Here is a 12,636-nt window from a genome sequence, read left to right as displayed (position 1 = left end):
ATTTCGGACATGGCCTGTCTTTATTCACACACAATTATTGTACAACTCTAACACTGTATGATGTTCCTCACGTCTGCAGCCGCATTGACGCCCGTTGATACCGAACACGTTCAACCGAATGTGTCATGGGTTTTAAAGGCATTCGAAGGGTACCACCATTTCGTTATTTTGGCTCCAAAAAGTGCCTTGTGTTGTATGTAGACTTTGAATACCAAGTCTCGATTGCACCATCCGCCTAAAGTACTCACAGCACTTCAAAAAACTTTGGTATGTTTTAGGTGTAAAAAATAGATAAAAAAATTACTAAAATGGCGAATTTTATTGTCCCGTATAAACTAAAATAAAGAATATACTTTAGAGAAACCTTTATTTTTTGCAAAATGCATTTTATAGAAAAGTGTACAGTTTTGAAGTAAATAAAATAAAACATATTTCCGAAAATTAACTTTCAATTTACCGAAGAAATTCGATTCGGAGAATCGTAAATTACGTCATATCACATTCAAAAATACCTAGGATCATTTTCTTCAACAAGAAGCCAGTAACTTTGTTCGAGGAAAAATGAGAGACATATAGTACACGCTAAGTGTGGCTAAATAAAGAAGAAATAATATGTTTTTGTAGATTTTATCACGGATGAATTTTAAAATGCGTTTGAAAGATTGTTAGGACTTATATGATTTTATTATCGTTAACGCTCACTAGCACTTTACGTACATTAAAACTCAGTATTTCTATTTTACGTTGCCGTGAAGTGTATTCCGTAATTAGCGTTTCACATCGGCAATTTTGTAGTCCACTTGAAAAACATAAGCCGGAACACGAGACGTAAGTTATGTAGGAAATTTTTTTAGAAAAAATCTGCGCTGTAGTTTACTATGAAGCGTAGTAAACTGGAACCGTTGAACAGGGAAGAAGAATATATGTAGAATTTTATTACTTTTTAAAAAAAGCGCGGGTTTTCAAAACTGATAGCTCATCCAGCGCTAAGTTTAAAAGCCCTTTGGCTTTTGATGTAGTCTGATTTAATCGGTCGCTCACGTGGAGCAACACTTTACCGTAGGTGGTGAGTAACGCTAAACACAGTTGAGTCAAAAATGGAGTTCTCGGTTCATGCACTGCGACCGAAATTAATTAAATTAATTAGAAGGCCACACTGCTCAGTCCCTTTTTATTCTGAGTTTACCTTTTACAATCGCTTGCGCTCCTTGCTGTACTACGTTCGACGTTGCTTATGTCGCATGACTGATTCTTCTAAGAACTTCTTAGCCTTGTGCTATAATTTTCGGCAGCTTCAACATCTAAAAGATTCAGGAGACCTACGCGTGCCGAATGGTGGAGCATTTATTCGATGGGTTATTATTTACTCGACGTTTTGAGCAGTGGATAAAACCAAGAAACACCACCTGATAGGCTACTGGTTCGTTTCTGTGAATTTGTTATAAATAAAGAACTATTAGGGCACATCTTGAAAAATGCATACGGCGTCACCTTAATTCCAAATGGGAAATCTGACTATGGCATCTAACCTATAGTATTACAATAAAAACGCTTCAAACATAAGCCATATCTGGACAATAAATACTGATTATTTGGTGAACGTGTAAATCCGTTAGTGTGCAAGGGGAGGCCATGAGACATGATACCTCTAATGAAATGGACAGGGATCGAAAGCAAAATTATGCACAAGAATAGAATAGTGTTTCTGTATTAACGTCCATTGCGCAGCTGCTATGTCTGTGTTGTGTATGTACACGAAGGTTTCGTGTAGAAGAATGTAGCCAAACCCCGCCTTATAGATTGGCTTGTAACAACGGAAAGTCAACGAGCTTTTGCAGACTTAGACAGTATAAACAAGTAGGCCGTGCTAGTCTGAACCTACCGGTACGAGAGTTAAAGGACATTCCAAAATCATGTCGGAATTTAATTTATGCTTCAGGCATACGAACCAGTAATCATAAAGTAGTAGGGGATAACACCTGCACTAGACCACCAAAAAGATACCATAAGTTATTGCAGCTATACAATTGCACAATATGATGCTTCGCATTTATGTGCTCCTGTGATCGTTTAGTACATAACGTGTTTTCCTGCTAATATTAGGGACACGTTGTAATGTAAGTCAAACTTGGGCATAAACAGACCTCGTTTTGCGCTAAGAGCTAGCCGTGTGATGGAACGCCTAATGGCAATACTGGACATAAAACTCCAATCAGAGATCCGTTCACCAACGTTGCCGTCTTCGAGTATTGAAGAAAAGCCACTTTTGTCGTAAGTCAGAGTTCAATGCAAGAATGGATCACTGTTCTAGCACTGATCTTCGTCCAAATCATGCGGTACCAATTTGTTTAATCTTTCCACCTTACTGACCGAGATAAGTCACCACGGTATTTTCACATAAATCAAACCTATATGCTAGATTTATGTTTCGAATGTTACGTATCATACCGCCATTAAGTTTTATCTTTCAGCAATAAGCGCAGTGTGCTTAAGTCCGGGTTCAGATTTATACCACCTCACACATACATATCTCTGCTACGCGAATGCGGCACCAAACCTGAATGTCAACACCCGTAAATTTCGGGATAGATCTGCTTCTACCACAATTTTGCACACTTTTACTCACCGTCCCATAAGGTCTTACACGACATTCATTTTTGAGTAAAAATTTATTTTCTGGGATATTTTTGAACTAGCAGCTTGCGGTGCTTTTTATGGAGGATTATTCACCGGATACAATATTTATACGGCGAACTGTCTCTGGCGCCGTAATTCTAAGGTAAAACTCATGTTTGTGAATCACCCGAATTTTCTAGTTTACCATGGCTCATTGCAATTCGCCTGTTAGAGGCCTGGCTGACCATATTTGAGTGAACATTTTCAAATACAAACAAAAAATATAGGTACATCTCGAAAACACAAGAAATGTTTGAAGTGTAAGATCGACTTTTCTTGCATTTCACACTGATAGTTTAGTAACAGTGCTCTGTAGAGACCAAAGAGAACGATGACACGTAGCAACTGTTGTTTATTACTAAGATATGCACAGGTCATAAATTTGAGTCTTTACCGTTGGGTTTATCTCGTCTCAGAGCAAGGTTAGGTATCGCAATTTTTAGTTAAGGTACATATAATGAGCGCATATGAGGCAGTTCAGTTGAGGTGCATTTATATCTGAACTATACGACCTTTGCAATCTATAGAATATCTTTACTATTAAAGAACGTTCTGTGGAATTGCAAGCCATACGTCACGTCCATTATGACACTCTATAATCAGCGTTGCGAAGTTCAGGGCCTAGACTTTTTGTAGCTCCGTTTCATTTCGCAGAGTCAACTGTCAAAAAATACGAACTAAAAACTTGAGACGCTTTTTTTAAATGTGTTTTCTTTGACAACTTATAATGAGACATGTTTAAGAAAACGAATGTGCAAAAGCTTACTTTTAACATGGTCAACCTTTGGTAAAAACTGAATAGAATTGTGCGAAACTTGCACGCGTTTTGCTTATGTCGCTGTATGCATATCAAGACGATCCTGAATATTTTAGTTTGGTGATAAGAAAAACGATGTTACTCGTCAACTCGAAATGTTTTTAATAGTGCTAATAACACTTATTACCAATTACTTTCAGGCACGCCTTCTATCTGTCTTACACACACAGTTGCCACCTTTTTTCGTGTTCACAGACGATAATGCCTAAGAAGAAGACAGGTCAACGCAAAAAGGCTGAAAAGCAAAGATTACGTCAAAAGGAGATCCGAAGCCGAGAAGTTGACTTAGCAGCACATCCTTGTAATGCGAACATGGAGTGTGACCAATGTGGGCGCAAGCAAAAAAATCGTGCATTTTGTTATTTCTGTTCGGCATTGCAACGGTTACCTATATGCGCGAAGTGCGGAAAACAAAAATGTATGCAGAAAACGGGTGATTGTCTTATCAAGCATGCTGGTCAATTTACTACTGGTTTACAGGTCTGTAAATCACATTATAAACGAATGAGATGAAAGGTCTCTTGTATGAGTCGTGTGGCTATTATCGGTCTATAGTTAGAGACTTCCTGAAAATAAACGAATCAATGTTTTAAACGAGTAGCCTTGAGTCTGAGTATTGTATGAATAAATAACACACGCAATAAATCGACTACTTTTATTCTATATTATTATATTTATTTATAGGGATTGTGCTCATAATAATATTCTTCGAGATTTTCTAGAACTCAAATTATAGACCATCTCTGAATTGTTAGTCGTATACAAAACTTGATTTCCCTTGATTTCCCATACGTTATATACGTGTGCACATAGCGCATATTTGTGAATGAGTTTATTCAGGTCGAGAAACTTTACCGAAGCTGCGAACTCATGCATAAGTAAGCAAAACTATTAAATGACAACTCAAAAGTTCAATATAGGTTCATTAGAGGATACAGAGCTAAGTCGATGGTTCAACATTAGACTTCAGCACTTTTATGTGGAAACATGTCTTACAATTAATGGTTTAGCTCGTTTCAATTATAAGGTCAAGCCAGTAGACAGTAATATAGGCTGCAAAAGCTTTTTACGGTCGGTTACCTAATAACAAATGCATGAAGTTTTTAAATTGGTTTTACGCACGACGTGTGTGTGATTTGAGAATTAATACTTAACTAAGTTTAATGTGGTCTTGAAAATAGACTGTCTCAGAATTGTACATCCTTTTTTTTACAGACATTTTTAAATTCTACACATTAAAATCTAATATTAGAATTTACATTTTAGTACATTGTATCGTTTCAACGTACTATCAGAATACATTATGTGTATTGTAATATTATAGCAAAATACCGTCCTTATATATTCTTATATATATATACTTATATATTCTGAAATAAATTTCAGATGGTTGGAGCCATTTGCGACTTTTGCGAAGCCTGGGTTTGTCATGGCCGAAATTGCCTGTCGGCACATGCGTGTACCTGTCCACTTCAGGTAAGAACCATGACAACCTCTGCAATAGAAACAGAGTAATTTTCAGTATGCCATGCAGAACCTATACGTTCGCACGTATTTTCGAAGCTCTCTGCGCAAAGTGTCTTGTCGAATAATGGACATTCTTTTTTTTTCTGAACGTTTTAAGATAACGCAAAATGTGAAACTATATACTTTCTGATTCTTGTTCCCGGGTGTATGTGTTAATATGAGGCGTAGTGTTCATGGCCTTTTGAATAAGCTGAGTGAAGTTCATACGATGTCTCACTCGAGGAGTAAGCCTTTGGCTTTTAAATCATCCTATGTTCATTTTAACTTAGAGAGTGGTCATTCTTTATATATATATATGTATACATATGTATAAACGATAACCCCCATATATATATATATATATATGTATATATATATATATATATATATATATATATATATATATATATATATATAGGTCATCGAAGACATTAGTTTTTTCCCAGCTAGATCGCTTCAAAGTCATACATCAGGCGGTGTTAGACGCATCGGGCTGGCATTGCTGTTATATATTTAATAATAATGGATGTATTAAAATTGCTGGAATGTTTTTATTTAGACTTAAGATACAGCGCTCTGAAGATGAACGAGGGATCTGCAAAAAAATTGCCATATTTTACCATTTTATCACGATAAAAGCACGATTTTCACCCAAGACCGAAGATGGTTTTGTAACTTTCTTTTTGCAATGTAAAAGATGTTCTTCGCTGTGGTCAATTAGTTATAATAAAAAGTTAAATAAATTATTGCGAAAGCTGAGCAAGACCGACGCATGAATAGCCACGATACCACCAAGGAATCAAACATACACAACCAAACAGTTTTACATAGTTTAGGTTATAGTAAACCACTAAAACTTGGCTACAAAAAAAGAGCTCGATCTGTCACACGAATTGACGCAGTAGAATTTACTCTATTGTATTTACATTTCGTAAGCTACACATGAATGCAATAAAATCGAGGCGTTTGTGAGGTTGTTGGTCACAAATGGTGAAAAGTGAAGCACATATGTCAATGCAAAAAGAGAAAGTTTTCACAATCTGTGGCAACGCCCAGACTGATGCCGGATACCACATGCTTGGTAGAATCGGAGGAATAACTATGAATTTCTGCCGCCCGGAAAGACGATTAATTCGGACCTCTTTTGAGAGGATTACAACAGGTCATTGAAAAGAATCAGAAAACAGAAACTACTGAATAGAGGAACCATTATCCTCGGCCATGACAATGCCGAATTACATACAACTTCGGCTAGCCGGCAACAACTGAGAGAACTTAAATAGAAAAATTTTTAATGCATCTACCGTATAGCTCAGATCTAGTACCATCAGACTATCATCTGCGTCTATCTCTGTAGAACTCCCTTAATAGTGTTAATTTAGTTGCAATAGAGGGGTGCAAAAAGTCGCTTGTCATAATTTGTTGCTCATAAACCATAGATGTTCTATAGCGATGGGCTTATGATGTTAGCGAGAAAATATCAGAAGATCATCGATCAAAACAGCACATACTTCTTTTAGCAGTATAATTTTAAAATATCGAAAAAAATGTTTGTTTAAATTTTGGCTTTAGTTTTAGTTTGAAATTTTTTCAGTAACCTATTATAATATGCTTCTTAGGAAGCTGTATGTGTCGAATGTGACCGCGGCGTTTGGGACCATGGAGGTCGAGTTTTTCGTTGTGGGTTCTGTACCTCATTCTTATGTGAAGACGATCAATTCGAACACCAAGCTTCCTGTCAAGTTCTTGAATCGGAGACGACAAAATGTCAATCCTGTAACCGTCACGGAGACCTTTCCTGTTTACGCTGCAAGGTAATACACTACGGCCCATTCTACTAAAGCAATTTAGTTGAGACTGATACGATCCATTTTATCAGATGGCACAATCGTAATTCATACTATTCATACATTTAACATAATTTGTACCTGCATCATCAAAGAATCTGCCATTAGGTCAATAAGTTTTAAACACCAACAGTTGAATGTCATAAAATACAGAATGGGGGTTATGATATTTTTAAATAGTGTTTCATATCTTTATGATTCACTTTTGTTCCCTTTCTTCTATAATTATTTTGTAAGTCATCGACATAACAGAACCCAGTATTAGGTTTGGATCTGTTTTGGAATGGATCTGTTTTGCGTGATCATAACTGTAGAAATTTTTAACTGATAACCGTTTTTCGTTATCCTTCCATCGCAGGTTTGTTTTTGCGATGAACACGTGAAACGAAAAGGTTTCAAATACGACCGAAATCAGCCAGTTCCATGCCCGAAATGCGGTTTCGACACTCAGCCAACAAAGGACCTTTCCGTGTCGACGCGCACCCACTCTTATGGACGTAAGACCTTGGAAAATTATGACAATAACTACAAACAAGGCTACGGGGCCTACTTACCAGGGAGAACTTACGGTGGAGAAGTACAAGAAGATGATGATGAGGACTGGTATAACTTAAATGAAAACGAATCAGAAGATTATGAAGAAGAGGAAGATGATGATGCAGAAAGCGAAGATGAATCAAAAAAAGAGACAGAGACGTAAAAGAATATTACTTGTGCTAATTTACAAGTGTGAAAATGGTTGTTACAAAAGCTCAAAACATAGAGCCTAATAACGAATAAAATTTTGTCATAGGTTGTTTTTTCAATAACTATTTTTCCATTATAGAGACTTACTACTTATCCTAGGTGTAAATCACAATTCGCAAATTAATTTTTGCACTGAAAGTGATAAAAACTTGAGTCTAATAGACACAGAGCTTTGAAAAACAAGATTAACTCTACTATTATTTATCTAAATTATGTAAAAGATAATACATACTTTTCTGCAGCTTTTATTGCCCCTAAAATTATGATTACCGAAAGTTTTCTATGAGGAACTAATATGGTCTGTGGGATCAAATCTAGTGAAACTCAGAACATAAATAATGTTCTAAGCACATTGCGCCATCTGGATAAGTCGTCAGATACTTTCGCTGCTTCCTGATCTTCGCAGGAGGCAGCAAAAGAATCTGATCACTCACTGCCTTTTCTTTAGTAGAAAAGGCATGCAACAATACGGCAGGCACAGGATGGTGAATGATATACTAATCTTAATTCAAGAAAGAGGAAAATTAAAGACATTGAGATTTTTCAAACCATTTTAGAAAGAAGCGTTTAGCGAAATCAAAGCGAAGCAAGGATTTGCATAGTATGATGTGTAAACGGTCTATCCAGCGGTTGCATTGACACGTCCCTATTTCGGCAATCTGTGGTTCCATCTATCATTGCCTGAGAGAAGCCTAACGTTTGCCATTTTATCCTCTGATGCACGATGTGCGTTGCACTATGTTTATGGTAACGTTTGTGCATTTTTTGTCCAAAGAATGCAATTGACGCCAATGAAACAAATCAAAGTTATGAAACTATTTACATCAGATGTTCACCCCCTTGTATGTGGAGAAATCGGCTAAGCATCGCTTTTTGCTTGCCATTCCTAAGTTATACGAAATATTGAAGCGTTCATCGCGACAAGACTACGCGACCACTTATTGCATGTATATTGTTTGAGGTTAGGTAAACCTGTTGCAGTGTGAAACAAATCCAATTCAAAATCACCTGCGTAAGTCGACGCGAGCTATAAATGAAAAGGCATAATAAAAGGTAAAAAGATACGACTCTGAAATCCTGTTTATAGGCGTAGGATTATTTTGTAGCAGATGTACCTATAAACAATTGCGAAATGCGAAGTTTCAGTTTACGCTAACCAAACAAAAAGAAATGTTTTAATCTGCGGTTTTGGGCCTATAGCCTTTACTTGCCTATCTGTAAAAATCTAAGCTAAATTAGCTTAAGCTTTTTAAATTTACCAGTTTCAATGGTGTTATAGTAATGAAAGCCACTATCTCTATCTCGTTTTCGTAACAACCTGTAAACTCTCTAATCGTATAGACCTATCGGAAGATAGGCTGGTTCTAGTCAACCTTGTTCATATGATTATTTCGATATATAATAGTTCCCGAATAATGAAAAAGCTCCAAGGTTCTTAGGCTTTTCCTCTGGACTTGCCAGCAATCATATATTTGGTTGATGTTATCAAAAACAAGCAATTTTTTAAATCATAGAAAGTTCTAAAAATTTGGCGATGTCATTTCCAGTGTAGAGCAATATGGATATTTTTTAATCTCTTACGTTTCTCTCAGGCATGCGTGGGTTCTTTCTTTTAAAGTATTGTTATCTTTAAGTGAGGTTGAAAAAATCTAAAATAAAATGTTGCATTTATAATGCCTGACAATAAAACTGCGATTATATGTAGTCGATTTAATATGTCAACATTAGCAGAGCATTCTGATTCTGTTAAGACATTAGATGCCTTTGCTAACTGGCTTACGTTACATATTAAGGAACCTTCTAATATCTCAGTATATGTAGCCTTTTTTCGTTTTAATTAGAAACTTTTTAAAATTTTTTTATATTTGTATTTATCATTTTAAATATATATAAAGATTCAGCATTTCCGAACGTCTGAACATGCCTTCCATGCCATAGGTTTCGTAAAAAGACGGGGTTTACCTCACTATCTGTATTCTGTCCTCCTACCCAAATCGAATCATGAGATCGTCTACTTTCGTCTCAATATATATATATATATATATTGCTAACAGATACTTCAAGAAGCAATAGCTTCTTCCACTTGCTTAGTTCTTTCAAGAGTTTTAGCCCCAAATGAAATTTTCTTCTGAGAGCGTCTTTATTCTAAAATGTTTCTGCCTATATAACTAGTATTAAAATTGCCTGGTACATTTCCATAATGCACAATTAAATGTGAAACACTGCATATACATCTAAAAAATAGGAGTGTTTACGATAATTCTAAAGAAATTAGAAGGGCATTGTATAAACTATGTAATTTAAATTTCGACTAAATCAGGTTTTATTCAGTGAAACGAAAGTAGTTTCCGAGACACAAAACTTATTTTATCAATTGATTTTGACAACCTAGCTTTTTGTGGATCGGTTGGGATACGAAATACGTAACAGAAAGTATTAATATTTATTCTCTGAATATGCAAAAGATATTTTGGATGTTCGCGGAGACTTTCCAGGTTCTCTTCCTGTTCATCGACTCAGTTCCCTTGCGGAAGTTACGTTTGCACTTTCACTAAAAAGAGGATGAATCTACAGATGCAAGCCTATCATTGATAATTAGGACTTTTATTAATCCTTGATTTATTTAACTATATGCGGTATTGTTATATATGTACGTTTGTACAGTATATCAGTAATATTACTACTTGTTGCTCTTTTACACGACCATTGTTTAATTTTTATATTATATGTTTAAAAAGCATAATGTACTACAATACATGAAAGACCTTTTTTATTCAAGGAATTATTCCCTACAAGTGCTTCAGACAACAGATATGGCAGGGAATAAATTATGCATATTTTCCGCACGCGCTACTTCAAACGTAAAAGCATACGTCCCACTGCGAAAATTATTAACTTTGTTATTAAACCTCTTTTATCTAATTCACATGATCCGAAATATTATTTTGCAAGTCCTATTTCTCCATTAAATTAGATTAGTTACATAGCTAATAAAGTCGAGATTTGAGCAAAGACATGATATATCCTAACTATCCATTCTGTGCGTGTAAAAATCGTAACAAAACCAGCAAATGTCACGCTGCATGATAGGGCTCTGAAATCAATCATTTATTTACACTTCAATTTGATATAGCTGAGCTTGCAAATTTGAGCTCACAAGTATTGCTAGCTGTACCAATAGACACGTAAACCCTAAAATCGTCCGAATAGAGCTTGTAGAAAAGGTTATCGCGTATTATTAATTTGTTGAGTAGCTTCAATACACCTAAAATCTAAAAACTTGTTGTAGTCAATCTGTAAGAAAATCTGTAGGCTTGTTGTAGAAAATAAAAAGACTTCTAAGCTTTAGTGTATGTGCTCAGTGCTACATAATAAATCTAAGAACGGCTTTAACTCCCAAAATTTCTTTTCAAAACCCGTCTCCATCATCAAATAAAAGACTATAGAGCTGCTACAAAATGTTGAAGCAGTTTTTCTTTACATTTAGTAGTAGGCTGCTTGGAGCTTTTTCTCTACATGGACGATTATCGGCGTTATGCGGACGGCACCGAAAATCACTCTGGCCTTCCTTTTTTCATTATTACAGCCAAACTGAAAAAAGATTTTGACTAGAACTTTCCTACGCCTGAATCTAATAGATCCTGCCCGATATTGCCTCAGATTTTCATACCCATCTCCCGACTACTCCCCTTGCTTTATTTTCTCTTTTCTATTTTACCTCTCACTTCGGACCCAGCTCTAATTGCTGTGTGGCAGATGTAAAGCTAATTATAGAGAAGCAATTTTGGCCATCCCTACATATATATTAAGTTATATATATTAAAATTAAAGATATATACTTATGTTTTGGCAGTTGCCTCCTTTTCTATTTGCATACAGCTATATTCTGCTCCATTAGGGTTGCATAGCTGCAGTAACTTGAAGCACAAAGGCCCAAAAACATCCCATCTGTTACTAGCTTGTTACTATGACGTTTTTATTACAAGAATATTTGAACGCCATATGCTTAGCCAGCTTCAACTTCTTGTTGGATCTAGCTCTATTTTCTCTCTTTATTAGCCGGCCATTTGTGTTATGCTCGACGATATTATAACGTACTTTGTCGGTTGCAACAAAGTAGTTCAGGCATTCCTCGAGTGGCCAAGACCTTCAACTGGTTTAGTTACGCAATTTTCATACTACGATTATCCCCCTTTAAATTCTCTGGCGACACACATTCCTTGCTAATGAGCTACTTGCCGACAAAACCTATAAAACTCAGCATCTTGGGCGTTATACAAAATTTTTTACAGCTTCGTATTAAATGTCTACATGTAATCTCCACCTTTTAGGATTCCTTGTCGTCTTTTTCAAATTTTAAAATTTGTTCTGAACTTTTTCTTGGTTCCTTTTACTCCGTGTTGTGTGGTTATTAGGAGGACTGGCTACACTTGGGAAATTACCTAAGTCCTATATTTTTCCTTACGGTTCTTTTGATGCCTCCTAACTCTATGAATTTTGCCACTGACATGAGAACCGTATTTTGCGCTGATCTTCTTTACTGTGAACTCTGTCGGCCCGCCCGTTATACTCTTTTGAACACTGCTCATTCTCCTCACTCCGATCTCTGTTACCAACTGCTGCATCAAAACGCAGACCACCAACTTCCCATAGCCTGGAGCTGTTTCCTTTATTGACTCAAAAAGTCAGATCTCAATTATATTTTCCAGGGTATACTCGTATTTAGTAAATATTTGCATTAAATAATTGTCTACGTATGCTTAAATGGTTGTAATTATAGATTACGCAGTTTTAGAGAAAACTATATTATGCTGTGTCGAAAATCAACGATTAGTTCTTAGAGTTGAGGAAATCCATTGATATTCGTGAATACTCAGAGCAAGGATGCCTTTAACGAATCAACAGTCTGCTAGTGGTGCAATTATTATCAAAGCAGAAATCGGGAAGATGAAGACTTGAAAGCAGGTGGCTACATTTTAAAACCTCAAACAAAAGAACAAGTTTCTGTGAGCACTAGAAAACAGCATGAGCAATGCTATCCTT

At 36.0% G+C, this 12,636-nt stretch overlaps 1 protein-coding gene across 5 annotated transcripts; it reads left to right on the top strand.

Moving 5' to 3' along the window:
* The first annotated feature begins 60 nt into the window (after positions 1-60).
* On the top strand, positions 61-8,657 carry Noa36 (zinc finger protein 330 homolog Noa36). 5 transcript variants are annotated; one of them, XM_086979095.1, is made up of 5 exons: positions 61-267; positions 3,689-3,911; positions 4,880-4,969; positions 6,619-6,813; positions 7,205-8,657. In XM_086979095.1, exons 2-5 carry the CDS (start codon positions 3,798-3,800, stop codon positions 7,544-7,546), a joined length of 741 nt encoding a protein of 246 aa, XP_086835221.1. In that variant the 5' UTR covers positions 61-267; positions 3,689-3,797; the 3' UTR covers positions 7,547-8,657. The 5 variants fall into 5 exon arrangements, with proteins under 5 accessions (XP_086835221.1, XP_022650264.1, XP_022650263.1 ...); XM_022794529.2 differs by having other exon boundaries at positions 66-267; positions 3,689-3,973; XM_022794528.2 differs by having other exon boundaries at positions 70-267; positions 3,634-3,973.
* The last annotated feature ends 3,979 nt before the right edge of the window (positions 8,658-12,636 follow it).

The sequence above is a fragment of the Varroa destructor genome, unplaced genomic scaffold (assembly GCF_002443255.2).
Source record: "Varroa destructor unplaced genomic scaffold, Vdes_3.0 BEIS01000002.1, whole genome shotgun sequence".
Taxonomy (NCBI): domain Eukaryota; kingdom Metazoa; phylum Arthropoda; class Arachnida; order Mesostigmata; family Varroidae; genus Varroa; species Varroa destructor.
The sequence above is the reverse complement of the archived record's forward strand: the minus strand, read 5'-3'. Positions and strand labels throughout refer to the sequence as shown.

Bases quoted from the DNA above. Each gene is read 5' to 3' on its own strand.
- Noa36 (XM_022794529.2), top strand. From the start codon at position 3,695: ATGCCTAAGAAGAAGACAGGTCAACGCAAAAAGGCTGAAAAGCAAAGA. The intron at 3,974-4,879 runs GTCTGTAAATCA...AATAAATTTCAG, and splicing joins AATTTACTACTGGTTTACAG to ATGGTTGGAGCCATTTGCGA. The intron at 6,814-7,204 runs GTAATACACTAC...CTTCCATCGCAG, and splicing joins TTTCCTGTTTACGCTGCAAG to GTTTGTTTTTGCGATGAACA.